General features: G+C 49.0%; 3 protein-coding genes across 4 annotated transcripts; 1 reads left to right on the top strand and 2 right to left on the bottom strand.

The window, feature by feature from the left end:
* Positions 1-181: 181 nt before the first annotated feature.
* Positions 182-5,781, top strand: LOC117841046 (very-long-chain aldehyde decarbonylase GL1-5). Its single transcript, XM_034721612.2, has 9 exons — positions 182-336; positions 811-1,267; positions 3,130-3,349; positions 3,506-3,881; positions 4,020-4,127; positions 4,605-4,805; positions 4,898-4,996; positions 5,122-5,298; positions 5,383-5,781. Exons 1-9 carry the CDS (start codon positions 277-279, stop codon positions 5,542-5,544), a joined length of 1,860 nt encoding a protein of 619 aa, XP_034577503.1. The 5' UTR covers positions 182-276; the 3' UTR covers positions 5,545-5,781.
* A 2,101-nt stretch (positions 5,782-7,882) lies between these two features.
* LOC117835371 (protein unc-13 homolog) lies at positions 7,883-11,259 on the bottom strand. Its single transcript, XM_034714733.2, has 5 exons — positions 10,756-11,259; positions 9,780-10,646; positions 9,205-9,669; positions 8,924-9,110; positions 7,883-8,826 (listed from the first exon to the last, which is right to left on the bottom strand). The coding sequence occupies exons 1-5, from the start codon at positions 11,257-11,259 to the stop codon at positions 7,883-7,885; spliced, it is 2,967 nt and encodes a 988-aa protein (XP_034570624.2).
* Positions 11,260-21,722: 10,463 nt separating this feature from the next.
* LOC117838072 (uncharacterized) lies at positions 21,723-26,017 on the bottom strand. Of its 2 annotated transcripts, XR_011897012.1 has the most exons (4): positions 25,654-26,017; positions 24,245-25,495; positions 23,298-23,498; positions 21,723-22,001 (listed from the first exon to the last, which is right to left on the bottom strand). XR_011897012.1 is itself a non-coding variant. In XM_072290651.1 (2 exons), exons 1-2 carry the CDS (start codon positions 25,873-25,875, stop codon positions 24,380-24,382), a joined length of 1,338 nt encoding a protein of 445 aa, XP_072146752.1. In that variant the 5' UTR covers positions 25,876-26,017; the 3' UTR covers positions 23,996-24,379. The 2 variants fall into 2 exon arrangements, 1 of the variants encoding a protein (XP_072146752.1); XM_072290651.1 differs by lacking the exons at positions 21,723-22,001; positions 23,298-23,498 and having other exon boundaries at positions 23,996-25,495.
* Between the last annotated feature and the right edge of the window lie 1,804 nt (positions 26,018-27,821).

Below are 27,821 nucleotides of genomic sequence, written 5' to 3' on the forward strand. Positions count from 1 at the left end.
TGAAGAAGATCAGTAACTGCTTTCGTTCATATAATAAGACCGAATTCCTTCTTGAGGACAACAGATAATTGACTTGAAGGAGCTGAAGGTTAAGAGTGTACGAGTAGTTATTGCACTTTCCAGTGTGGGGCCAATTCGCTCGCTCACACACACACACACACGAACAGCTCTATAAATTGAGGTAGCTTGTCCAAGGGCAGGCCAGTTCACTGCTGGCTGCTGAGAAGAAAGGGGTGTAGCGCTCACGCACTTGTCCGCAAAGAGCAGTAGCTTGCAATGGCGACGAACCCCGGGCTCTTCACCGAGTGGCCATGGAAGAAGCTCGGCAACTTCAAGGTACTGTACCTTGGCTCCCATGCACCACCATCTCCATCCCTGTAGGCAGCTCAAGCCAACGCGTCCTTCGGCCGGGATTCATATGTATATGGCCGTCGTCTCATCCCGGCCGGAAACTCTTGTTGTTTACCGGCCCGCCGGTATGTCACCGATAGCAATCTTAGCTTTTCCGCAACCTACATGGTCATCGTGTACAGCTCTAGCTCTACAACTCATATACTGCACATGTAGGAACACGCATGCATGGACTTGCTATGCACAGCACAGTCAAATCCACAGTTCATGAATATACTGCACATGCTACTGTGCGTCTCATGCATGTTCCAAGTTCCAGCTGATGAGCATGGAAGAGCTTAATTAGCTAATTCATTCGCTAGATCCAACACGTTTCTATTTACTTTTACCGTCTCTTGTTTTAATTTTTTTACTGAACAATAAACTAACCTACTAGTGCCATGCTCACCTCGCATGCAGTACCTGTTGCTGGCGCCGTGGGTGGCGCACGGCGGCTACCTGGCGGCGACCAAGGGCTGGCGGGCGGCCGACGTCGGGTACCTTGCCATCCTCCCGTCGCTGCTCCTCCGGGTGCTCCACAACCAGGTCTGGATCACCGTCTCCCGCGTCCAGAACGCGCGGAGCCGGCGGCAGATCGTGGACCGTGGCATCGAGTTCGAGCAGGTGGACCGGGAGCGCAACTGGGACGACCAGATCCTCCTCAGCGGCATCCTGCTCTACCTGGGCGCCCTCTACGTGCCCGGCGCGCAGCACCTCCCGCTGTGGCGCGCCGACGGCTTCCTCCTCATCGCCCTCCTCCACGCGGGCCCCGTCGAGTTCATCTACTACTGGTTCCACCGCGCCCTGCACCACCACTTCCTCTACACCCGCTACCACTCCCACCACCACGCCTCCATCGTCACCGAGCCCATCACCTGTAAGTTAATTTGATTTCTCCGGCAAATTGCTGCCAATTATATGCTTGCAAGTTGGCCTTGTTGTGGGTGGTGACTCTTGGCTGGGTTTCACCTCGATCTAGAACCTGATGAACTCAACTTGGTTAAATGTAGTGTAGTCCAGACTTGGTTCCTTGGTAGAGCTCCGGCTCGGCAGGTCCATTTTATTTGAACTTAAAAACTCTATTATAGTATTAAAAACAAGAGTCTATGAGCTGAACATTGGCTTTGTCCTAGTCCCGGATCGGATCTCGTCATCCGGAGTTCCATGCGTGCATGGGTGCATGGGCAACGGGGCCAGCCGGTCCTTTTACCACTGTTGGTGGTCATGCTCCAGTTTAGTGACTGATTCTTGGAACAGAGACCTTTCCTTCCAAAGGGAAGTAAAGAGAGACCCCGCCTGTCTTTTTCAGAGGACTTTTACTGACCGGTAACGGCACTGTCAATCGGTATCGCCTGCCCTGTCCTCTTGGCTCGATCAGTCCTCGAGTCCAAGTGACCACTGGCTTGATGGTGACGGCAAGGACGAACAAATCCGGGACCATGCGAAAGCCATGCTGCTTGGTTGCTGCATGTGCCAGCTTCCAACACCAAAACCGAATGGAAACATGATAGTCGCCTGCGGTGCCAAACACCACCAATCACTTCCCCATTCCCCATCCGGACAAATAGAATCCCAAGGTAGGGTTCAAATCCGTACGTGGTTCAAGTTTTTTTCTTTAAACTCAAGCCGACCTCCAGTGCAAAAATCTACCGACTGAACGCAAGGCAACCAGACCTGTTGGCCTGTTCTTTAAAGTTGATTTGCAAAACCGGTGTTTTCTATGTCATTGTCAAAAAATCTTGATTTCGAATTTTCAATAAAAGGATCTTCAAAACGATAACCTCAGTAGTAAAATAGCAGAGGAAGTATTTTTTTAAAATAGGAGGGATGCATTTTTTTTTTTAAAAATGAAAAAGAAGATCAATAAATATATAGAGTACATATGGTTGAGCTTGTAGTGCGTACCTTCAGTGTAGCGGAAGAGCTCTGCGGTCCAGTACCATGCAGCTAGGCGTCGGCAGCAGTACAGCCGTACACAGGAGCTTTGGTAGGAGATAGAACACGCGTCCTTATTTGTAAGGAGCTTCTGATGGATATTTCTTTTAGAAAAGATAATACCTAAATAGCAGTTCAGACATCAGAGATGAATTTCTGCTGGTAGAATCAGTTAATCGTATACGCGTAGCTTTGGACAGGAAAACCAAATAGGTAAATCAAAACTGGCAATTAGTGCAGTAGTTTGGTAATAAACTATTATTATGGAGCTCATGCAAAACAGAGAATAGTAGCATTGACTAAACATGCCTTAGCCATGAAAACCATGTATATGCGAGAAGTTACAATATAATAGATAAATTTTCGTTCTTTTTTTCTTCTTCCCATTAATCTGTTTTCGAACAAGGTCATACTTAACAATATGCATCTCATATCACAGAACTGCAAAAACAGAGACATAAGTCTGCAGCATACAAACAGGAGCTTAGGCAATCCACATGGCAAAAACCTCACGTTGTAGGACTTACAGATCAAAAGAGGTCTCAGGGTAACGCTTGCTTCTTGCTCTTCTCCAACGTGTTAAGACACACACTTCCCTCCCTGCAGGTCTTAGCAAGCAGAAAGACGTCAACAATTAAGACAACTTTTACCCAAACTATTATCACATATCGCATGCCATTTCCTTGCCTTGTAGGAAGATGCCTTTTTTTACATCCAAATGGTGCTTCTTCTTATTTTTGTTTCTTTGAAGCAACTAGTAGAACAACATATAAAGATAACAACGATCTTGTTCTGTTTGTGCAGCCGTCATCCATCCATTTGCTGAGCTCGTGGCTTACGAACTGCTGTTTGCGATCCCATTGATCTCATGCGCCTTGAGTGGAACTGCTTCCATCCTTGCATTTGAGATCTATGTGCTTTACATCGACTTCATGAACAATATGGGTCACTGCAACTTTGAATTGGTGCCAAATTGGCTCTTCAAATGGTTCCCTCCTCTCAAGTACCTCATGTACACACCCTCGTAAGTATCTCATATATAACTGTTGCTCTTCACCACTGATATAATTTATTAACCAAGGGAAGCAGAGCTGAATCAATAATATTGTATTTTGTTTATAAGTTAATTCCATGATTCTATATGTTGTGCTGAGTGTATACATGAACCTTTGCAACTTAGGTTCCATTCTCTTCACCACACTCAATTCAGGACAAACTACTCCCTCTTCATGCCATTCTATGACTACATATATAACACCATGGACAAGTCATCAGATAAGCTGTATGAGAAATCACTCAAGGGCAAAGAGGAAACAGTAGACGTGGTTCATCTTACCCATCTTACCAGCCTGCAGTCCATCTATCATATGAGACCTGGGTTTGCCGAATACGCTTCTAAGCCTTACACTTCCAAGTGGTACATGCGGATGATGTGGCCTGTATCATGGCTTTCCATGGTTCTGACGTGGACATATGGCTCTTCATTCACTGTTGAGAGGAACGTCATGAAGAAACTCAAGATGCAGTCATGGGCCATTCCGAGATACAGTTTCCATGTAATGATCATGCGTAATTCACAACATCTGTTTTTTTCCCTTACAATTTGCAGTATAGCTGGTGTCTCCTAATTCTAACCAAATCATATTGTTTCAGAAAAGAATCTAACAAAATTGCCAACTTTCACTGTCCTGCAGTATGGATTGACTTGGGAGAAGGAAGCAATCAATAACCTGATCGAAAAGGCAATATGTGAAGCTGACGAGAAAGGGGCAAAAGTTGTTAGCCTCGGACTTCTTAATCAGGTACGTCATTTAATCAGTTATTGAAGGTATACATCTCAATAATACCTGTCATTTAAATGGAGGTTGCATGTGTATGCATGTATTGTTATTCTGGAAGTCAGTAAGAAACACATTACTGATCTAACTGAACAAAAAGGTTTAGTTGCATAAACTAAAGCAGGCAAACAACTAACAATAAAAAAAATTATCAGAAAAGAAGCAATGGAGAACTTGTTCCTATGGTGCTTATCTGTGAGTGAATTACCTAGCAATGGCATTATAGAGTATGATCTCATAGTTATCTCAACTCTCAACAATACTGATTTCCTAAGTCAAACTCATGAGATCTCTTGATCCTCTGCTCACTTCCTCATGATAGTACTCATTCAGTCTAATTGACATTGACTAAATTATCCAGATGCAAGGCTAGTAACTAGTTATTCTAGCAACAGATTGCACCATAGAAATCATGATTAACAATAATATCTTTGTCCACAGGCACATAACCTCAATGGAAATGGAGAACTTTACCTGCAAAAGTATCCAAAGTTGGGGGTACGACTCGTGGATGGCACCAGCTTAGCTGCTGCAGTGGTTGTGAATAGTATTCCCCACGGCACAGATCAAGTTGTTCTTGCAGGAAATATTTCAAAGGTTGCTCGTGCTGTTGCTGCAGCATTGTGCAAGAAGAATGTCAAGGTAAGAAATGCAAAAGGCACATCAGCTTCATGCTGATCACCTGCATAAAATAAACTTTGTACTAATATGTGAAACCAACACATCTTGCTCAGGTGGTAATGACAAACAAGCAGGATTATCATTTCCTTAAGCCCAACATGCCAGTAGACGCAGCTGATAACTTTGTGTTTTCAAAAACAGCTACTGCAAAGGTAAAAGCAGACTTCTAACTCTCGTCCAGTCTCTTAAAAAATGGGCAGGAGATGCCATATTTTTTAAAAATGAACATAAAATCTAATCAACAAATGGCATCACATGTTGGACTCAAATTTTGCAGGTGTGGTTACTTGGGGAAGGTCTAGATGCTTCTGAGCAGTTCAAGGCACAGAAAGGAACCCAGTTTATCCCATATTCACAGTTGCCACCAAGAATGGTACGCAAGGACAGCTGCACCTACTCAACAACTCCTGCAATGGCTGTGCCTAAAACACTACAGAATGTGCACTCCTGCGAGGTAAATAAAGTCCTACTGAACTGCATCTCTGCAGGAACTTAAGTGCATGATCTAATTGAGCCTACAAATTTGAACACTTTGCAGAATTGGCTGCCAAGGAGGGTTATGAGTGCCTGGCGCATTGCTGGAATGGTTCATGCATTGGAGGGATGGAACGACCACGAGTGCGGGGATATTGTGCTAGACATGGAGAAAGTATGGTCTGCTGCTATTCTGCATGGTTTCCGCCCTGTTGCTCAAGTTTGATATCCAGTTGCCAATGCAATGCAATCCAATAAGTTCTCGTGAAAACTATGCTACAAGCATATTAGGATGTTGATGTTCTATTTCTCCCCCCTCTACTCCTTATCTCTTAAGACCTTGGCTATCTATATAAGTATATAGTCAAGACGAACTCCTTTAGTATAAAACCATTCTGCAGGAGCTGGAAAATGTATTTCTATATTGATAAGCGGGAATGGGAGCATAGAAGTATTCTGATAAGCTCAAAGATCGATGATTCAGAACCGGTGTTTCTCCATCCCTTAATGTGTAATTCAACAAGAAACAGGTGGCAATGTCAGATTCGGTTCAAAGCTTCAGCTTGATCATAATCCACAGAAATTAGAGGTGGCAATTTTCATGCAACAACTTCAGCACAGAATTTGTTCAGTACTAGTGACCCCATATTGCCCCAGACGAATACAAATAAACCCCACGACCAATCCATGCCGTACTGATAAAACTGCCGTAGCATAAGCTCTTCTGAAACTTCCAAGATGCAATAGTATTTGTTGAATACTAATTATCGAAACGAAGGGTTTTGTGGTACATATATATCATGCAAAAAACTTTTGAAATGGAGACTTACAAAACTATATATCAGTGTCAGGGGGCAGTGGGGTAAGCTGTGAAGCTAACCATATTATAAACTGTCTGCTAGTATGTGCCCCTGAGGTGATGAAACTTTGGGGAAAACTTTGGTTTGCAGTTGCACTGCAAAAAGGTGATCACTAATCAGTGACTCCACATTCGCAACACCCAATTCCTGTGGCATTCCAACATTCACAATTTCAACATTATTATTCTCAGGTGGATCATCTGTTCGGCCAGTGTGACTACTCCCGTCAGGTGTGGCTTCAGGTTGGCCAAGCGACCGACAACCAATTCCCGAGTCTCAACTCAGCTTCTACCTTGATCGACTGGTGGCTGTCTATCCGTCGAGCAATGATCAATGCCAAAGCTAGAGGTCTGGATTCCACGATCATGCTAGTGTGCTGGAGGCTGTGAAAAGAGCGGAACGGCCGAGCCTTTGCAACTGACATTGCTAGGACGCCACAACAACTCCTGCCGCTCATCGCCGATGAGGCGTCGCTCTGGGTTCAAAGTGGCGCCCGAAACCTTGAAGCCTTCGGTTGGAAGCCTTCTGATCGTTAGCTACCGTTAAGCCTAGGCCTTAATTTCTAGAAGGAGCTTTTATTAACCAATGTAATCACACTGTCTAAAACATCCCCCTAGCGCGTGCGAGAGCCCGGTTAATGGCCCGCGTTATTATCACTTCCTCTTAATTGAATGATACGCAGTTCTCCTGCGTATTCAAGAAAAAAAAACATTATTATTCTCGTTACCACAGCGAACTCCACGCAGAATCCGAATTTTCTACTATTCGGGGGGTTTCTTATCGTATCCGAGCGAAATTCACAAAATATACCAACCCAACTCGCTAGCGGGGAGCAAAAGGAAAAAATTCGAGAGCAAAAACATGTCACAGTGTACTGGAGCGGTGAGCGGAGCGAGCAAGGCCGCGCGGACGGCTCGAATGATTCGACGCGCGACGACGGCGCCGGCGCCGGCTCAGGGCAAGGGTTTACGGCCTTTCTTAGCTGGATGGCGCGAGTGGCGGAAGTAAAGCCGTGGCTGGAGAGGGCTCGCGCCTCGCAGGCCGGAAGGCAACCGCCGACGCGCAGCGTCTCCCATGGTCGCCGGCAGCGGCGGCGGCGTGCGGTGGGCGCGTGCAGGTGGGGCACGTAACGGTACTTTTACTTTGCGTCCACATGAGACGTTGGATCGCCACGGGGCGGCTCAGATCATAGAGGCGATACTACTAAATGGTTCTATTGTGCGCGACCCCTCGCAGAACGTTGGTATTACCGTTTGAGCCCGTCCAGGAGCCAATAATGGGCTGAGGGTCCGTTGGGTTTCAGTGTCGTCTACGAAGAAGATCCTTCTTTACGGCCCACTGGGGGCCTTCTTTTTTTTGTCCTTTTCTTTTCCTTTTTCTTTCTTTCCTTTCAGCATTTGCATTCAGTTTCACAAAATTTGTGCACAGGGGTAGCACTGATCTGGCGTCGAACTGCAAAATCTCGAGAATCGGTTCCTGCAAATGCAAGGTTGATCAATCTGGCATCGATGAACTGCAAAATCTTCTATTGTCTTCCCCTCGAAGGCTCGAACGCGAGCAACACCGTCTATTCCCATGCGATTTTCTAGTCAGAAACTGCGAGCACCGAGCACCACATCAATCAACTCTGTCCGTCGTGCTCCGGGACGTGATCCGACCGACGATTACTTCATCACATTTGTGCTCTGGCCGTGTTTCATTTCATCACCGCCGCCTGGCGAGCTGGAACGTGCGCTTCAGATACTGGTTGGCGGCCTCGTCGTCGCGGTGGCACAGCACCCGGAGGATGGTGTTCGGGTCGGCGGGGTCCCACTTGCGCGTCGTGGGCGGCAGCGGCGTGGCGCCACCGCCGCCGTCCTCGTCCTCGCCATCGCCGTCGGTCCCGATGGACTCGCACGTCGCGGCGCTGAAGGCGTCGATGAGGCAGTCCGTGGAGCGCGCCATGAGGTCGACGACGGCCTCGGCCGTCTCGGCCTCCCGCGCCACCACGTCCTCGGGGACCAGCCCCTCCCCGCACGTGCAGAAGGCGCGCTTCAAGCTCCGGAGGTCCTCCTCCACCGCGGCGTGGTCGCCGCGCGCGAAGCTCCGCTCGTTGCCGCCGGCGAGGAGCACCATCAGGAACGCCTCGAAGGAGGCCCGCATCACCTCCCGCACCGCCACCGGCTGCGCGCGGTCCGCCAGCACCGTCACCAGGAACGACAGGTTCTGCTTCAGCAGCCGGAGCGCCGGGCGGATGCGGGCGTCGCCGCCCGTGCCCACGCCGCGGGCGTAGAGGCCCTGGTAGAAGGAGTGGCGCGAGTCCAGGAAGATGAGCCGGTGCGCGGCGACCTCGGCGACGGCGGGGATGGACGCCTGCGCCGCGGCGCGCGCGCGGTCCAGGCCTGCGGAGGACGGGGAGGCGAGAGCGGCGTCGAGGGCCTGGACGTTGGTGAGCACGTAGTGGAGCGTGTTGAGGCGGACGTAGAGCCGCTGCGTGCCCCGGCTGATGGACGGCCGCGGGGTGTGGTGCGAGCCGCCGCCGCCGCGTGTGTTGCCATCCGGCGCCTGGCACGTCGGCAGCGCCGCCTTCTTCCACAGCCGGAAGAAGCCCGAGTCCTGGTTGCACCTCGTCAGCGGCGGCAGCGGAGGGAGGTAGTTCTGCTTAGTCCCTGCGGCACGCCATGCATGGTAACTTGGTAAGCTTCTGCATCTGAGCACCACAAAGACATTCTTGATTTCGCAGTCGGGGGCAGAGGCTGAGCCTACCGCAAGACGCCACGAAGGAGATGTAGTCCTGGAAGATCGCCTCGAGGCCGTCGATGAGGTCGTGGACCACCTCCTCTTTCGCGCTCGCCGGGATCTCGGAGAACTCGTCGATGGTGAACCTTGCCAGCTTCATCAGCTCCATGGCGGACCCCGCAAAGGGCTCTTCTTTCGACTTCGGAATCCAGCTCTGCAAAACACACACGCACGTTCGTAAGTTCGCCGATGGAATAATTGGCAAAATTCCAGCTCGCCGTCGAGGTGCCTGTCTGAGTAGAAAGAACCTCAGTGTCTCTGGCTCTGAGGACGCAGTCCTTGGCGAGCCCAAGCTTGTCGTCCATCCAGGCCTTGAGCAATCCCATCACGACGGACTCCACCTCGAAGGGCTCCATGTCGCCGACGACGGCCTTAGCCCGGCCGTCGTCGCAGTCCGCCGCGTCCTCGGCAGTCATCTGCGCCAGGGCCTTCTCCAGCCTGCTCGCCGAGTGGAGCACGCGGACGAGCTCCTCGGTGAGGATGGTCACCCTGGCGAGGTACTGCCTCAGCACGACGCCGAAGCAGCCGTGCAGGGTGACCGCGGCGACCGCCACCGGCGCGGGGTGCCACCGCCGAAGCACCGGGCTGAAGTTCCTGCGCTCGAACATGGCCAGCTGCTCCGTGTCCCTTGCCAGCTGCATCAGCACGGAGGCAGGGTCATTCTCGCGGTCGACGATCACGCTGTCGGCCTCGCCGAGCCCGTTCTCGAGTATCTGAATTCGGATCGGTCACAAAATGGTCATGACCAGATCAAATACTCTGCACCAGTTCCGAAGATCACCTGAACAGAATGCATGCCATTTCCCAGTCCAAATGAACTTACATTGGTGAAGGCGCTTTTCATCGAACACCTGATGTAGTAATCGACTCGGTCACCAGCAAAGTTCCCGTCGCCGGCGCCTTCCCGGTCGGCGACGATCTTGCCAGCGGCAAGCGCCAGGGACAGCAGGATCTCCATGCTTTCCGTGGCAGCGCCACCGATGCACTTCTCGTAGCTGTCGTGGTAATCCTGCAGCCGCTTCTCTGACCACTCCCGCATCCCGCCGAGCGCGCTCAGGAGCACCTTGGCGTACACCGGGTCACGGCTCCCCTGCTTGGCGTCGGCGGCCACGTCGACGAGCACGGCGAGCGCCGCGGCGGCGAGGTCCGGCTCGACCTGGCCGGTAATCACGTACTGCTGGAACAGGACCCACGCGAGGCACACGGTGTGCACGGTCCTGCTGATGCCGAGCGTCGGCCACGTCCTCTTGATGAGCTCCAGGAGCCCGTCGACCTCGTCGAGGACGACGGTGCACTCCCTCAGGTCGAAGATGGCCTGGAGGAGGGAGCAGTAGAGGAGCACGTTGAGCGGGTACCCGTCGGCCCAGTGGCACGCCTCCACGGCGGCGCCGGCGGTGGCGGAGCGCCAGGAGAGCGCTTGCACGGCGCTGGTGAGGGCGCGCATGACCTCGGAGCCCTTGCCGGTGTCGATGGCGCGGATCTCGGTGGCGCGCATGACCTCGCGGAAGCGGAGCACGGCAGAGTGGAGGCGGTCGAGCGGGAGGGAAGGATGCAGGATGAGGCCGGCCTCAAGGAGTTTGACCTGCCGGAACTGCCACTGGTGGTACTCCTCGGCGTCGGCGAACTCCGCCGGCTTCAGCTGCCGGAGGAGCTCCAGCGGCAGGACGATCGTCTCCGGCTTCCTGCCCACCTGTGCAAATCAAAGTTACCTCGTCAAGAAATGATCAATTAATGATTTTCAAAAAAAGAAATGGTTAAGCGAAATTTATCGATGCCATGATATATATGCTTGCGCCGACCTGCCCGACGACGGTGCGCATGAGCGTGCGACGCAGGCGCGCGTCGCTCTGCTCGGTGACCCGCATCTGCTGCCGCATGATCTCCGCCGACGTCATCGGCCGCCGCGCGCGGCCAGGGGACCCCGGCCCCGACGTCTGGCTCAGCGTGCGCGCCATCATGGGCTGCGCCCCCGGCGACAGCCGCCGGGGCCTGAGGCCCAGCGCTTTCTTGACCCGGCTGCCGCCCCCGGCGCCGCCGCCCCTCGCGCCACCGCCGGCCATGGGCGACGACACCTCCCCCTCCGCCGCGCCGCCGCCCCTGCTGCTCGGTGCCGCGCCGGAGGAGCGGCATGACATGAAGAAGATCTCGTACGCGGTCTCGCGGAGCTCGACGGGGCCGAGCGCGTCGACGCTGCCGAAGGGGCAGTCGAGGTCGGCCGAGGCGAAGTCGAGCTCGGTGATGTCCGACCGCGTCGCCGTGGAGCTCGCGGAGGCGGAGCGCGAGCGCTGGTGGCGACCCATCATCCTCCCGGCACGGCCGAGCCACCGAGAGAGACGGCCGGGGCGCGCGCGCGCGCGATGGGGAGTTTGGGAGCGGGGAGACCCGCGAGGACTCCGAGAGAAGTGACCAGGAATTGCAAGGCGGAGACGGCCAGGGCCAGTGCAATGCTGCGACCAAAAATGGAGCCAGCTATTTCCGCGCCGCCGTTGCAGGGGAACCATGGGCTTGGGCTTTGCCAGAGATTCTCACGTTCTTGCTGGCTTTGCACGGAATAGAACAAAGGCATTCAAATTAGCGACGCGATTGTTTCATTCTGCCAAAAACCCACATGCAACTGGGAATTTTACAAGCCGCACATCCTGCCAGGCGTAGGCGCGGCATAACGCCTGAACTCAGAAACCCATCCGGAATTTCAAAAACCCAGTTCCCAATAATTTTCAGGCACTGAATTGCCTGGCAATGCAGAGACAGGTTTCAAACAGGACAATTGGACAAAGAACTCAAACATGCAATGTGCCATGCAAGTATGCAACACCTCTCAGTCTTCCAATAGAACAACAGACGATCAAATCTATTGCTACAAGGAACAAATTTGGTACAAATGAGCAGGCATCATGAAGTTCCCACATAATAGCTTTTTGGTAAATATAAGCTGATGGACAAGGATATACAGAACATGGAAAAGGAAAACCTCTGGCAATTGTCACATACTAGTTCTCCGGAATGAACCATCAACTTACTTGCCTACTGAACTCATACAGTTGATGTCAAAACCACCTGCTTCAGTTGAATAGAGAAGTTACCTTCGTGATGGACAAGAAAGCTCTCCCGTAACCGTTTTTCCCCTCCCTTGACAGCCTGTCATCATCTGCCCCGCCCCGGCTGGCCCCGGCTTCCAGAACAAAAAGGAACTCCTCGTCGTCTTTCCCTGTTCTCTCCTCCCAATCCGACAACTCCCGAACCACCGACCAAAACCTTCCCTGCCCTCCTCCGCCCCGCCCCCCTCTTCCGGGCGATATGGCTAAGCTGCGGCGCTACTGGGATGAGCTCCCAGAGGACCTCACCGCCATAATCTTTTTTTTGAAAACATTGGCAGGAGCACTGCCTTGCATTTAAGAGAGAAAGCAGTTCATAAGTACAAATGATTGGCGATTACATAGAAATAATTGAAACACATTGACTCTAGAGTACTGGGCTGCTAGATTGTCTACTGAAGCAGCAGTTCCTCTCCCAAGAGCGGTGTCCCGTAGGCTCTCTGTCGTGTTAGAATGTCAGTCTTGACGAGCTCCAGCACCTGATCCGGTCGCCTTGTAACATTGTCAAACGTCCTCCGATTCCTTTCCTTCCATATGTTCCAGGTAGTATACATTACAATTGCCGCAACCGATCGCCTTTGTTTAGCGTTTAAAGGGGTTAGCACCCTGTGCCACCACTCGTGAATATCAGGTGCGTCTGCTGTAACTCTATTGCCTTCTGAACCATTCAGCAAGGTTGCTGCTGATCCGATCCAATTCAGCACCAAGAACCAAACCTCCTTTGCATAACAACATTGCAATGTGATATGGATTGCCGTTTCTGGCTGCTGATCACACAACGGACACATTGGTGAACATGGCCACTGTCTTGCTAACAATTTGTCTGCTGTAAGAATTTTGCTCTGAACAAGAAGCCAAGCAAAAAAAAATTGTGTTCCCTCAGCATGTGCCCTCCAAATAAAGACTCATTTCAGGGATGGGAAAGTTCCTTGAAACTGGATCAAATATGCTGATTTGGTTGTGTAGTTTCCAGTAGATGTCCAGCGCCACTGGATGCTATCTTCCTGCTCATTTAGTTGTATGTTTTGAAGCATGTCCCATAGTGTCAAGAACTCAGCCAAGTGTTCCAGTGTACTCATACGCCCGAGGCCTCTTGTCCAGCTTAAGTTGAGCAGCTCATCCTTGACCGTTCTTATCGCAAGCCACCTCCCCTTCTTCGCAGACTACGTCCGGATGTCCAGGCAGTGCCGCTCGTGGCGCGTTGGCGTGCAGCAACTGCGCCCGCACCCGCCCCAGCTGCCGTGGCTCCTCCTCCCGTACCGTCGCGTCTACTAGCACCCGTGGCGAGGCATCAGCCTGGGACGCTTCTTCTGCGTGGAGGACTACATCACGCGCCGCTTCAAGGTCCCCCTCGATATGGGCGGCGCCCGCTTCTTCGGTTTCTACCCGGGGGGCTGGATCTTCTCTGCCTACGGCAATTCAAGCCGCCATGAGATTTTCAATCTGCACAACCACGAGAGGGAGCTACTTCCCGATGCAATCTTCTCGAGGACGACTTTCCTCGCCCCCATGCTGCTCGACCATCCATCCACACCAATGGAGGTGGGAATAATCATGCTCGCCGCAACCTTCTCCTGCTCGCCGAGTCCGGGTGACAACTGCGTCGCTGCGGCTATCGTGGCCCTCAAGATCCCACCCTACTTCCCCAATCGACTAGCTCTCTGGCTATGGGTTGTCGCCAAATCTCTTGTTGGCTTGATCCCCAGTCGGACGTCGAGGACGTCATCTTCTACCGTGGCTGCTTCTACTACCTCACCAGGGAAGGCCACCTGCTTTGGTGCAAGCCCGTGTTCGACGAGAAAGCGCTGCTGGACCAGTTGCAAGGTGTGATCAGCGCACAGCAGTTCAACCCAGTGCCCCTCGGAAGACAGTACGTGAAGGGTCGTTATCTCGTGTCCTGAGATGAGCTTCTCATGGTTGATTGTCAGGATGTCCCAAGATGCTGAGAAGCGAACTTCAAGGTTCAGGGTTTTCCAAGCTGATTTTGCCCATATGGAGTGGAATGAAGTGCAAGCTCTCCAAGGATGCATGATCTTCATCAGCCACGGATGTTCAAGATCCTACAAGGTAGAAAATTTTACAGGTTGGGAACACGTGCATTGAAATATACAATGCATACTTGGAATATTTTAGAAGGTTTTGGAAATCGACTTTGACATGCATAAGGATAAGATCATGACAAAGTATGAAGGTTCTATAAGACTTTGAAGATGTCAAGAGCTTAGAGTTGCCATCATGCAACTTATGAATACTCTAGAACAAGATATTTATATTGTAAGATAAGGATGAGAGAAAGTTTTAGAGTTAGATATTTGTAAAGAAGAGTGTGGAAGTTACCACATGGCAACACCACAAGGACCATGAGCACCTATAAATAGAGGTGCTCCCCTCCCTCCTAGCCATACCATGGGATAAGAGGTATCAAGTAGGAGATTGCAAGGTAGCCATGTAGTGTAGTGGTGTCATGGTAGGATAGCCACACAAAGAGTGTGCAAGTGAGTCTTGTATCAAATTGAGTAGTAAATAAATATTTGAGTTTCCTTGTAGAGAGTTGGTCTCCCGCATTGGTATCAGTGTGAAGGTCTTCTCGAAGTAGTGTGAGTAAGGGTCTACAAAAGAAATGGTAGCACACTACTTTGATGCCACTTCTAGGAAGTCGGTGAACTTAAGTTGGTGTCAAGTTCAGGATGCCGATTTCTCAACAGCGTGTATTACAATGACGATTGTTTTGAGCACGTACCTATGATTGAGAGTGGCTACAAAAAGAAGTACCCCTCTAGCGACGACGTTATATGCTCAGGCCCCCTCAGAGTGTCCTCACCTTCGTCTACCCGGCCTTAGCCCCGTTCTCTTATTTGCCTCCTATTTGGTTTTACCCTTAGATTCATGTACTTTGATTTTGCTATTGTACGAAGCTAAATGCAACATTACCTAGGATTCCTAAATTGAATGTGAGGTTGCCGTCTGCCATGCCTAGTACTTTCCTGTTATTTGTGGCACTCAGTTTATGAACCTAACTACCGAAATGGTTGTCGTTTATGACATTTTTGTACGATGTAATGAAGAATTCAGTTTGAGAATTTGATTGCTGTTCAAGAAAATAGAATCCATGCACATGCCATTACTCTGTGGTTTGTTTTATCTATCTAAATATTAGGTAGAGTATCTGTCGATTGTTATTTCTTTCACAAGGTCACATGCTCTTCCTGATTGATATACGCATTGCACAGAGGACACTTGCATATAGGAGCACTTCGTTATCTCAATTACAATGATGGCTGTCTTGGTGCGTGAATGTTTCGTGCTGTGTTTTTTCTTTAAGGAGTTTCCTCTAGTTTTATACAAAGCATATAGAGTTTATAACTTCAGTGTGCTGGGGATGCCAGATAATAGAACCAAAGTACATGTTAAATTTCTCCCACAAGAGAAATTAGGATATTGCTTGGAATGAAGTCGCTTAACCATATCACCACCCGCTTCATGATCGCTCCAATTTTGACTTGCTCTCCATTTTTGAGCAACCTAGTTGTATAATAATGTGGCCACGATATGGAGTCCTCTCTCGATCCATCCGAATGGCATTGAGAATTCACTGGACCGATGGAGATTGGAGGGGAAGATTAGGCAGAGGATGTAGTGAATGCACGATGCAGGCTATCTGCCACAATCGAAAACATCATGAGAACCGTATCATGAAAAGGGGCAGTGGAGGGTAGATTTTGGGCCGAGTTTGATTTTGAAGTGGAGGATGATCTCGGCAAGGTGGCTGATGCTTCAGGTATGTACTCCTGTGATTGCAGATCCTGAGAACTCGATGCCGACTAGCCATCACATCGATGAACGATGGCTGCCCACAGGTCAGCAAGCAAAATAATGCTGGCTGTGGAGCAAAAGGAAAGAATGGAAAGCCCCTTTGCCAAAACCCTAGGCGCTCACCACCTCTTACTCTTGGGGATTTTCTGCTGCCAAAGATGAGAGATGCTGAACACGGATCAGAAACTCCGATTCCCCATCAGCGTGATCATCGCATCGATCCGAATTTGCCGCTAGCCGGAATTTCAAACTCAATGGTAGATGGGCTCCCAGCTAGGCCGACATCAGTGGCAGGCTAGAAATTAAGGTAGGCCCAATGCCAGAAATGGTGGATGGGCTCCCAACTGGGCCGACGGTGGCTTTTTGCAAGTGTGTGGCATGGCAACGGCGAGCGGAATTGGTGGTAGCGGCGGCGCTGACCATGGATGCGGTAGCAATTACAGGCTTACGACGGGCAGTTTTGAGCCGTAAGGGACTATGGCTGTGAAGTGAGAATGTTGATGGCTCTCGTGGTGGGGTCCCTAGTGCCGCAAGTGCAGGCATTTTTTTTATAAGGCTAAATGCAGGCCTTTTTTATATATAAACCAGCGTGAAGGAAAAGGACCAATGGGAGACAACAAGCAGGTTATTAAACTTTGAAGAGAAAGGGGAAGGATCTTTTCGAGCATAAAAAGGGTACGGTGCTTAGCTACATGGTGATTGGTGAACCGTCCTCTAAGAAGAAGAAGAAATTTGTCCTATGCTACGAGATCTATGCGGAAGAACATTTCAATTTTCACTCCTCATTACCTGTTAATTTTGAGCGCCGAGGATAAGCCGGTGGCGCTCGCCCGCCCCTCAGCTTCTCCAGCTCCTCGCCGCTGGCACGCGGCGAGGATTGGGCTGGCTCAGCGGAGTGTGGATTTACAAGATTATTTCTAATTTGGTGGTAACATTCTTCATGGAAATCATAAGCTGAATGTGCTAGAGCATCTGGAGTTTCTAGAAATAATTAGATCTTGAATGGAAAGGGTTTTCTCTTTGCAAGATTGCAGAGCCGTTGCGAAGCAAGAATTTGCACTTATTATCCATCATGCAAAAAAAAACATTTTTCACAATTCTCGTGTTGGCTTTCAGCTTTTATTAGTGATCTCAAATAAAAGGAAATATTAGGCCCAGCGCACATTATATAGTCACTGGACTCTAAATTCTAATAAACTAAAAATTGAAATTGCTAGCCCGTGAGGGGACTAGAAAAATTTGTTCAGCCACTGGGTGGGATTTATTCGGGGTCCTGACGATCAAAGAACGCATGTCGCTTAAGGCTTTCTCTAAAAGCAAGCGCATTCAGTGTTGGAGGTATGCCCTAGAGGCAATCATAGAGATGATGATATTCCATTTGTATCCATGATTTATATTGTGTTCCTTGAATATCCATCAAAGGCTACTTGAATTGATTTGCAATTATATGAATTGTGTGTGAAACTCTTTACTTGTATGGTTATTCTAAAGTTGTCCCTAGTCGAAGTTCATGTGAGGACACACATGAATATTAGACTAACACATGTATTAGTTGATGACTATGTTTCACAAGTCATGGACATGGAGATGTTGAACTAATAATGTGGGCACATGTGGAGACATGTGCTAGGACTGACCCAACACGAGAAGTAGTTCTCTCTTTAAACAACATTTACTCTTTGTCTTTAGACCTGAGATTGTCGCATGTATTCAAGATGTGGATCGACCTACTTAGGGGCTATCAAACGCTACGCCGTAACAGGGTAGTTATAAAGGTAGCTTTCGGGTTTGTCAAGAAGCATGCTATGAGACATGGTCAATCAAGATGGGATTTGCCCCTCTCTGATTGAGAGTGATATCTCTGGGCCCCTCGAGTGATCGGATCCGAAAATGCATGGCCATGCTACGTACGGTTAAGAGTTAACCTACAAAGGGATTCCGAATCACAGGATCGAGAAAGAGCGGTCGGCTTGAAGCTAGACCAAATATCGTGAGGCAAAGGGAATAGCATGTATATTATGTTGTGATGGTTCGTCTGATATGATCTTCATGTGCGTATAGGAGTTGGCACGTCTTGCTAGAGGCCGCTACCGACTATTGGGCCGAGTAGGAGTACTCGAGCCATGTCTATACGTATTCGAACCCATAGGGTCACACACTTAAGGGGCTGGAAGTCCAATTCGGATGTGATCCAAGTTGGATTAGGTTTAGAAGTAATAATGGGCCTCGGACCCAGAGGCTCGTTAGGAACCTCTATAAATAGAGGGGTGGGGGCGCCCTATGGTTTACACCTTTGGCGAAACACATCTGTTGCGCCTCCCACGCCCTCGCCTGTTGCAACTCGCGGATCTAGCAATCCGGCTTGCGACGCTTCCTCCCTGCACGTGTGGATACCTTGGAGGTGTTGCGCCTGCAGCACTTGGACGAGCCGCCGACGAGCCACGACGAGCCGCCGACGAGCCATGACGAGCCGCGGCACGAGGGCGATCTTGCTGCACGTGGACGAGCTGCTGAGGAGCTGCTGGACGTTGACGTGATCAACTACGTACGACTACGTTGATCGACTACGTACGACTATGTTGATCGTCTTCACTGCATCGACGCAAATCTACATCTTCCGCACCAGTAGTGCGTCGAGTGGTAATCCCGTGATCCTTATACGGCAGTTCTTCCTAGTTTTACGCGGTAGAAATTTTGATTTGCGCTAGTGTAGCCTACCTCGTATCCCAACATTCAAGCGGGTGCCGCCAAATTGTATTTGCTTCGACACCCTTCTTTCTGTCAGATCGTAGAGCCATATTGAATGACTCCAGCCGTCTACCAGAAGAATCATATTTTGCACCTCCTCCACACCAGCGTTCACCGCCACGAACCTTGAATGCCACAACGTCGGCGGCAAGTCCACCCGGAGGCGGCAAGTCCAGGTCTCGTCGTTGTTGTAATCCTCCAGCACCCAAAGGTCCATCGAACCCTTAAGAAGCATAGCGCCCCTTCGTGCCGGTTACTCAGCGGCGGCGGAGGTGATATCCTCCGGAACGTCTCCAACTCGGTGTCAAACGCCACGATCTTGAACGCGTCCTCCACCCCGCGATGCTGCATATGCATGTTATCTGTTGAGAACAAAACCAAGGGGCGCCGCTGCCAATGGAGTTTGCCGCGGTGGTTGAGGCAAACGAAGGGACGCTCGCTGCAGAACGCGTCAACAGGGAACGCTTGTCCCAGCCGGCGAGCTTCGGCAGCTTCGAGCGAGTAAACATGGTGCGATTCTTGCCGGCTGTATGTGAGGTACAGGAGCCGGTGCTCGCCTGATGGCCTGTGGAGGTAGAAGCCGCAGACCAGCGAAGAGCTTCCTTCAGGTTGACGAGGCAGCAGCATCGTCCATTGTCCCGTTACCGGATTGCAGACCAAGTGATCCGCGCCAGGACCCCTCTCGAACAGCAAGAGCCCATCGCAAGAACCGATCAAGGAGTAGCCTCTCCAGTAAGGAACCTGGAGGCACCGGCGCCTTGCCTCGTCGAGTGTGGGAAGCGGGATGGTGTCCAGTAGTTCCTCGTCGAAGCCATGGCGTTGGAGGATGAGCTCCAGGGGGCAGCGGTGGGAGTAGGCGGCGAGGAAGACGGGGCTGGTGGTGATACGGCGCCATGCCTTGCAGACGGCACGGCAGAGGAGGACGGCAGGCGGAGCAGGATCTCGGTGACCACGTCGTCGTCCAGGCATCGAGGCGACGTCGTCGCTGCTTCTGGTTCAGCCGCCATGATCGATCGCTATTGGTTTTGGATCGATGGATTGATGCTTCGTATTCATGCTTCCAACTCTATGCACGTTCGGGAGCTACGTCGTAAATCCGGACTCCGACCCGTCTACCCTCTACCCTCTAATTAGGAAGTCTATGTAATTATTTCAAAATAAAACTATTGTTAGATAAATTAAAGTGGCAGCAATTGCATCTTGTTGCTGCGATGATCCCACATTGCTAGGAAGATATAGTCGAGATGTAGGATCATATTTGTATTTTGGTAGTTGATGGTATATAACACCCTAGTTCAAATTTTCTAGGATTTTATTTTGTATAAAATTTGTTAGAATTAATAAGGAAGTCTATGTAATTATTTGTAGATAAATTAAAGGAATTATATAGGTTATAAAATATGTGGTTACATCCATACCTGAATACATAGTGTTTTGAGTGGAAAATGTTTTTGAAATTTTTCAAAACTCAACTAGGTTCCTATTAGAGCACCTCCAAGAGTACTCAATAAACACTTCCAATAACTATTTTTTGAGCAAAAATGAAAAACAATGCTCCAACAGTTGTCCAGTCTAATTTCCATCTTTTTCGTATGTCCAATAATGACTCCATCATCCCGAGCCAAATTTGCCCCCTCTCTGTGCTCCCCATTCCACGGAAAAAACGATGGAGAAAAAAATTCGAGGCAGAAAAATCAGGTGTTGAGCCCACGGATGGATGATATGGCAGCAATTGCATCTTTTTGAGAATCGTTGGTTGGAAGGGTATTTTTCTCCTCCTAATAATTTTTGTCAAGATCAAAAACTAAGTTTTCAAGACTATTTTTTAGGCATTCTTGGATATGATCTTAGGTGCAAACCTTGTTTATCAACCCCAAAGATTTCTAAACTTATTTTGGACCAAAACCTTCTCCCTCCCTTCCTCTCCCTGTTCCTTCTCTCTTTCGTGCCAAGCCGAATCCGACACGTAGGCCTCACCGGCCCAAACACACCAACACCTTGCAGCCCCACACAGCCGCTGATGCCTGGGCCCCGCATGGCAGCCTCCCGCCTCCCCTTTTCTTTCTCCCTTCCCTTCTTCCCCTGCTTCTATCAGGAGGACAAAAGGTGGGGTTGAACAGCTGAAGTCGTGCTCGTTTCCGCTCAAGCTTCGCCCTTGGTGCATGAATCCGGGATGCGAGCAAGCTTTTTTGAGTGTCCGTCGCTTTCTGTTCTGTCCGTGCCAAGCTGCAAGCTTTGGCGCTGGTACTAGTTCGTGGAGGTGTTTGAGAGAATGAGAGCTGTGCTACTGTTTCCGGGTTCTCGTTAACGAGCCGAGTTCTGACAGAACGGAATTCTGAGCTCTTACCGATCAGTACCGGGGTGGTGGCATGCCATTGTGCGGAATGTTAATGCATCAAAGATGGAACGAACTGAATTCTGCCAAACTGGTGGAACACCGGATCAGCAGGGCTTTGCCTGTGAAAACTATCGTACTAATCTCACTCATAATCTCACTCATGTACAATCGAGACATGATATTTTTAGTGGAATTGTTTCAAAGAAATAATTCTCACATACATCAGGGTCAGTACATCGGTCATTGCCTGACAGGCTTGCTAACCTCTAATAAATAATACTTATCCTAAATTGTAGGTCGCTTTAACTTTTTTTAATTTATTGATATTATTATGCATCTAGACATAACCTATATCTAAGAGCATTAAAAAAAACTATGCACCTAAAACGACCTAGGATCCGGACTACATGATTCTATTCTAGTTTCTGCCGAGTTATATGAACATCATCGATCATGTCTACCCAATTATCCTTCTTTCAGTAACTGTTTGCTCTGCTCCACTAATTTCTTCATCCAAATTAACAGATTTCTGCTCTTAGTTGTCCCATGCACGAGGGGTCCTGATTACACTACAGGCACCAGAAGGTATGAAGTAACTTCAAGTGAAAATACCTCCTATATAAATCTGTATCCCATCAAGCCTTTACCATCACAAGTGGTGCCAAAATATCAACAGTGTGTAATTGGTTAAGATTTGAGATAACGTAACTGGCAAGCAAATGCAGCAAGCGGAGCATAGCTATACCAGAGTAGACAATTCAGCATAAATAGCTATACCACAAGAAGTGCACCAATGCTTGCATATCAAGGGATATAACTACATTGTGAGTGTACTATTGCATTATACAACAATGTACTGTGGTATAGCATCATGACAACAAAACGAAGCCTCTTAAACAAAAGGTCACCTATATATTATGGAGTTGCTACAGCAAAATGCCACCATCTTTATTACGGTTCATGCACAGCAGCATTGTTTTAGACGCAGCCAAGCCCTTGCCCATGATTCCCAAACACAGCGGCATTGCCTTCAGTTACCTCATCGTGCACTCTGTTGAAAAAAGTTTTGGCATTAAAAACTGCACTTCAGAGGGGGGGAACATTACGCCCAAAATGCAAACTGACTCTGATTTTCAACTGTGAAATTTGAACTTGGCCATATGAGGCAAGGTATCACATGCAAGTACATGTTTTCATTTTCAAAATCCTTAGTTTATCTTTCAAAAACTTGAAGAAAACACAATCAAATAACTAATCTTTAGAGATTAATGACAACAAGAACCAAGTTGTCAGGGTAGCAAATATATATACTATTTCCAGAGAAGAATATCAAATTTGCAAATCTACGCTGTGCTAGTATATGCTGAAAGAATCCCACCTATATATCCTTAGATCACAGTATCAGAAAGATGGCAAATTGTAGCAATGAGTGTGGTTTGTGTTTGTCTCAACTTTTTGTTATTTAGCATCTGAGTTATGATTAAAGAACTATATTGCTCAGCACAATTTCTGCAACATGATCTAACAGCACACTAGATGTTGGAGCCACTTTATGTGAATCTTTAAGCTAGCCAAGGCCAATAGTCCATAGAATAAGCGGTGTCAACGTTTTCAACTGCTCAGTCTAACTACTCTTACCAAGTCAAGAACTACAACCATAAATGTGAAATAAATCAGCGGAGATTCCATATCAAGGGGTATATATTGAGTATAATATGGCATTGCAGAAGTGATAAAAGGCATCATGACAACGAAGCCTTCAAAACTAGAAGCCTAAAAGATGGCATATGTACATGTTATGCACCTTAACAGAATAAAAATCAACTGCTCATCAACAGTCAACAGAACACCGAGAAAAGGGAAAATAGACATGATGATGAGCCCATCTATGCATATGCATGCATGAGGCTAGCGGTGCAGTGAGCACAGAAATAAGCCAGCAAAGCTGTTCATGCCAAATCATGTTAGCATTGGTCCCTTGCAAGTTTTTTCTTTTACAAAATTCAGTAACTTTACTAAATCTGTAATGGAAAAACAACCATGCACTTTCAACAGTAAATACATTGAACCATTGATCACTTGGGCAACCTAATATCTAGTCTACAGTATTATTGCCCAACTGACAATATTTCATGATTAATTTTTCTAGAACAATATTGTCGCTCAATTGACAATGTTTCATGATCAATCTTTTCTATCACCAAAGTATATGGTTTACTAGAGCAAATCTTAAAGGAACAAAGCTAGAAAGTCGTCTAGACTCTAGAGCTTCACTTTGGCAAGTTCCATAGTCAAAAAGATTTTGCTGAATGAAACACTAATATAGTGAACCTTTGATTCCACATACCACTATCTTGTAGCACAGCCCACAAGACCCTTCAGAAAACGAAGCACTCAAGCTGGCATCTTGCACTCTGTCAGCTCTCCGAGATGGAAACTTTCCAACAGCTCATCATGTAAACACGGTGTATTTCACCTGCCTTTTTGAATGGTTGATTTAGTAGCCCTCGTCTGGGCATCACTAAAAAGGAATGTCATCCGATTCAACCTGTACAGAAAGGAAAGGTAGGAGGAAGGACAATTATTCCACTTGCCAAATGCCTTGACTGCTCTAATTATACAGTTTCTACCCCTATACCATTCCAGTAGCTTCACAGATAACTCTGTTATCTATACTACCTTAGAAACTTGGCGCTACAATCTTGCTGCTAATAAGCTTACTGCTGCTTGGAAAATATCGAAATCTACGGCCAAATGGATGGAATTCATAGCTTCATGATATACTTGAAGGATGTACCATTCCAGCTACGTAAAACACTTGCACTACAGTGGAACATATTGTTAGAAGAAACTACAGTATCATATAACTAACACTGCATAGAAGTTTCAGGGTTGGCATCTGCAAACCAGGAATGTTGATAATGTGGCATAACAACATAACTCCAACTTGAGCTAAACCAGATGGATAAGCACAGCACCACAGGTCAACACAACCACAAAATACAGAGCATTCCAGAATAGAAGTAGAACAAGATCCAGCATAGATACTACTGTCAAACACAAATATATGATCTGTAGAACAGAGGTACAACTAGATAGTTTTGCCCAGAAGCAGTCAAGCTACTCTAGCTTTTTAAACTAGAGACGAATCAACCTGAAACTTCACTCATGGAAAAGCACACGGACGGATAAAGCTAAACTTAAAAATAATGCAAGATACTGCTACTCCACATTATAGCTACTTATTGACTAGAAGTTCTAGTAGTAAGCCACTAAAGGTTCAAGCATTCCAACCCGGAGAAATACTGATTTAACCAGCAAATGGGTGATCTTCAGGAGGCTGAGAACAATCGAGGCCAGAGTAACAAAACAATACATAGAATGCCCAGATGTGCTGGTTCATTTCAAAGACACTCTAATAGCCTCTCTTTACTGAGCAACCCTGGGTTGCACACTGCCGTAGCCACTGCCATAATTTGATTGCCCTTCAGGACCTCCATTGACTGAGCCACCAAATCCACCGCCTTGTGAAGGATCACTCCAAGCACTTGCATAACCAGAGTTGCCACTCCCACTCCCATACCCTGCACCATATCCAGATGCTCCACCGGTAGCAGGATTGCCAGCACCATCACTACGCGCTCCATAAGCCCCGTATCCTCCATGACTAGCATATGATGCATCCCCTCCATATCCACCATACCCATAGCCCTGGCTCCCATAGCCTGCAGCTCCACCAGGTGCCTGACTTGTGGGAGCATTGCCACCACCAGAAGAGTTGTTCCAAGCGCTATAGCCAGCATTGCCACCATAGCCTCCAGCACCATAAGCAGATGGAGCTTGACTGCCCCAGGGTCCTCTATTTGAGCCTGGAGGACCACCCTGGTAACCAGATCCAGCCGCACTTGGGTTTCCATAAGGTCCACCATAAGTAGCAGGAACACCTCCATATGCCCCAGCTCCATAATTTCCGTATCCAGCCCCAGGGTTAGCACCATATCCATACCCAGCTGCACCAGTACCATAACCTCCCGCACCGTAGCCAGGATAGCCACCACCACCCTGCTGCGCTTGCCCGTACCTGCCATCACTTCTACCATCATAGCCGCCAGAGTTTGTGCTATGGCCATTGTTGCTCTGATAGCCCCCACCTCCTCCAGAACGCCCGCCACCGCCGCCAGGGTTGGCCTCACGAGGCAACGCACGCTTCACCTCCACCATCTTCCCACCCAGGTCGTGGAAGGTCTTGTGCAGCACGCGGTCAACCGCATCCTCAGAGTCAAAAGTGATGAAGCCAAAACCCCGGGGGCGCTGTGTGTTCTGGTCGTACATCACCACGACATCAGTAACAACACCATAGGTCTGGAAGTACTGCCGGAACCCTTCCTCAGTCAGAGTAGAGGGCAGCCCGCCCACAAAGATCTTCTTCGTCCTAGCACCACCGGCATCTCCGCCGCCGCCGCCGCCAGAGTTCCTCCCGCCGGTAGGGTTCGCGGACTTGGTGGCCTGCTGCTCCTCCCGCGAGAGCGCCCGCTTCACATCGACCTGGGCGGCAACAAAAGTACCAGCAAAACGGAAGAAATTCTAGTCAAACTCAGCCGGTGGGGCAGATCGGAAGTCGAACGAAGCGAATATTCCGAGCGGGGTCGCGAATATTCGGCCTAGGGTTTCGAGTGGGGCGAGAGGCGGGGATGTCGCCGTACCGTGCGGCCGTCGAGGGTGTGGGGGTCCTGCAGCGCGCGGTCGACGACGGCGGGGTCGGCGAAGACGACGAAGCCGAAGCCCCGGGGGCGGCCGGTGAGCTTGTCGCGCATGACGGCGGCCTGGGTGACCTCGCCGTAGGAGGAGAAGTGCTCGCTCAGCTTCTCCTCCGTCGTCTCCCACGAGATGCCGCCGATGAAGAGCTTGCCCTGGTCCGACTCCATCTCTCCGCCTCCGCTCCGCTTCGCGCTCTCGCCTGCTGCGGGGGAGGGAGAGCGGAATTGGGGATTTCGGGGGTGCGGATTTGGGGTTTGGGGGCGGAGTGGTTTGGGCTGGGGATATTTTACGGTGGGCGCGTGGTGGGGACCGGGAGGAGCCGCGGGACGGAGGGTTTTCGTGGGGCTTTTGGTTTGGAAGGTTTTTCTACGCGCCGGAACTTGTCACAACGTGAATACATGGTGTTGAACAATTTTGTTATGCTAGGAGATATCGTCAAAATTATGTGTCCATGATTGTACAGCAAGATGATGTTTTTTTCAAAACCTAATCTCTTAGGCAAGAAACCAAGCAAGTAGATCATATTTATTTTAACGCGAGTGTGACGTGTAAGTTACTGCAATCCGATACCGCTGCCTACCAAGTGTAACAGGATATCTTCGCGTCGTCGTCATTATCAATACGATCTCCGCTCTATTTCAAGTGGTCATCCCCTTCTTATTCAGAATGTGGGAGAGGTAGGTAGCGACGGGTATTACTCCTATTCGGATCGGCGCATCTCATATATACCTCAGCACTAGTGTACTAGTCTGATTAATTTTCAATTTTATTTCAACCTAACCAACTGCACGCCTGCATCATGAACTCTTGCCACCACCTCCACTGACACGTCGTTGGCCAGGTCACCGTTCACCTTTTGCATCTCTCCAATCCCGCCGAAATCTCAAAGATTTTATTAAATCATTAGTTGATTTTGTTTCCTTTTGTTTCACGATTTTTTCTAGATGGTTAATCCAGCACCAGGAACGAAATCAGATCCGATTTGTTCCTCAGTATAGTACCTTGACATCGTTGTTGTCATTCGTAGCAGCGTATTCATCACGTGGTCAAAGTTGCTGCCATGGCGGAAGTACGAGGTCAAAGCACTTCTTTTATTTGATTCCGCTCATTATTGTATAAACATATGGCATAAAAAGAGGACAACGAGGAACAACTGCTATATAAAATCTTGAAAAAAGTCCAAATTACTACTCTGAATTACGACTGAAGTCCACATAAACCCCTAAAGAATAAAACCGTTTACTTAGCCCCCTGAGTTTCCAAAACGAGCTTATTTTTCACCTTTAGTACCAATCAAAACCGGTTTTCGATGAGGTGGACAACGGCTGGTAGAGCAAAGGCAACACCTTATTGGCGCCGAGAAACGCAACCTTCTACCAAAGAGTGAGGGCTCCATGAAGGGCTAGCAGATGGCCTGTCACCGGTAGAAAACTCATCTTCCATCCACCCCCTTTTATCTCGGTTAATATTTAGTTCGGGACTAAAGCTCGGTTACTGGCGGGGGCTCACCAACTGGGACCTTTTATCCCGGTTGCAAAGGCTAGTGGAAAAAAAATCCCGAGGGGCATTTTATCCCGGTTGGAAACACCAACCAGAATAAAAGACCCCCATTTAATCTTAGGATAAAAGGCTTCCTCATGGGTGGTTGAAAAAGGACTAAAGCTCTCGGACCCTTTAGTCTCAGTTTGTGTTACTAACAGGGACTAAAGACCCCCTTTAGTACCGGTTGGTAACACAAACCGAGACTAAAGGGTTCCCCACGAGTTAATATAAAAGGATTGCATCCCCTATATAGTCCGATGTGCTGTGTAGGTGGGATGGTAAAGAAGCTACGCGCAAGGCTTGAGGTCGTGGTTTCGAATCCCACGTACCGCGCACGCGCATATTTCGCGTGACTTGTGACTTCACTAGTAGAGAATTGACCTTCCATGCGTCCTCTTTTGTCCCGGGATAACTTTAAACCGAGACAAAAGAGGGGCACGCCACGGTAGGCCAACCGGGACAAAAGGGTGAGGCTTTTATCCCGATTGGTAATTCCAACTGGGACAAAGGGTGAGGCTTTTGTCCCGGTTGGAACCAATCGGGATAAAATTATCAACCAGGATAAAAAAGG

Source organism: Setaria viridis, chromosome 9 (assembly GCF_005286985.2).
Source record: "Setaria viridis chromosome 9, Setaria_viridis_v4.0, whole genome shotgun sequence".
Taxonomy (NCBI): Eukaryota; Viridiplantae; Streptophyta; class Magnoliopsida; order Poales; family Poaceae; genus Setaria; species Setaria viridis.

What these genes read in the sequence shown, in the direction of transcription:
- LOC117841046 (XM_034721612.2), top strand. Translation starts at nt 277, where the DNA reads ATGGCGACGAACCCCGGGCTCTTCACCGAGTGGCCATGGAAGAAGCTC. An exon ending in TACCTCATGTACACACCCTC is followed by an intron (nt 3,350 to 3,505) that starts GTAAGTATCTCA and finishes TTTGCAACTTAG; the next exon opens with GTTCCATTCTCTTCACCACA. An exon ending in GCCTCGGACTTCTTAATCAG is followed by an intron (nt 4,128 to 4,604) that starts GTACGTCATTTA and finishes CTTTGTCCACAG; the next exon opens with GCACATAACCTCAATGGAAA.
- LOC117835371 (XM_034714733.2), bottom strand. Translation starts at nt 11,259, where the DNA reads ATGATGGGTCGCCACCAGCGCTCGCGCTCCGCCTCCGCGAGCTCCACG. An exon ending in TCAGAGCCAGAGACACTGAG is followed by an intron (nt 9,111 to 9,204) that starts GTTCTTTCTACT and finishes TGTGTTTTGCAG; the next exon opens with AGCTGGATTCCGAAGTCGAA. An exon ending in CTCCTTCGTGGCGTCTTGCG is followed by an intron (nt 8,827 to 8,923) that starts GTAGGCTCAGCC and finishes GGCGTGCCGCAG; the next exon opens with GGACTAAGCAGAACTACCTC.
- LOC117838072 (XM_072290651.1), bottom strand. Translation starts at nt 25,875, where the DNA reads ATGGAGTCGGACCAGGGCAAGCTCTTCATCGGCGGCATCTCGTGGGAG. An exon ending in ACACCCTCGACGGCCGCACG is followed by an intron (nt 25,496 to 25,653) that starts GTACGGCGACAT and finishes GTTGCCGCCCAG; the next exon opens with GTCGATGTGAAGCGGGCGCT.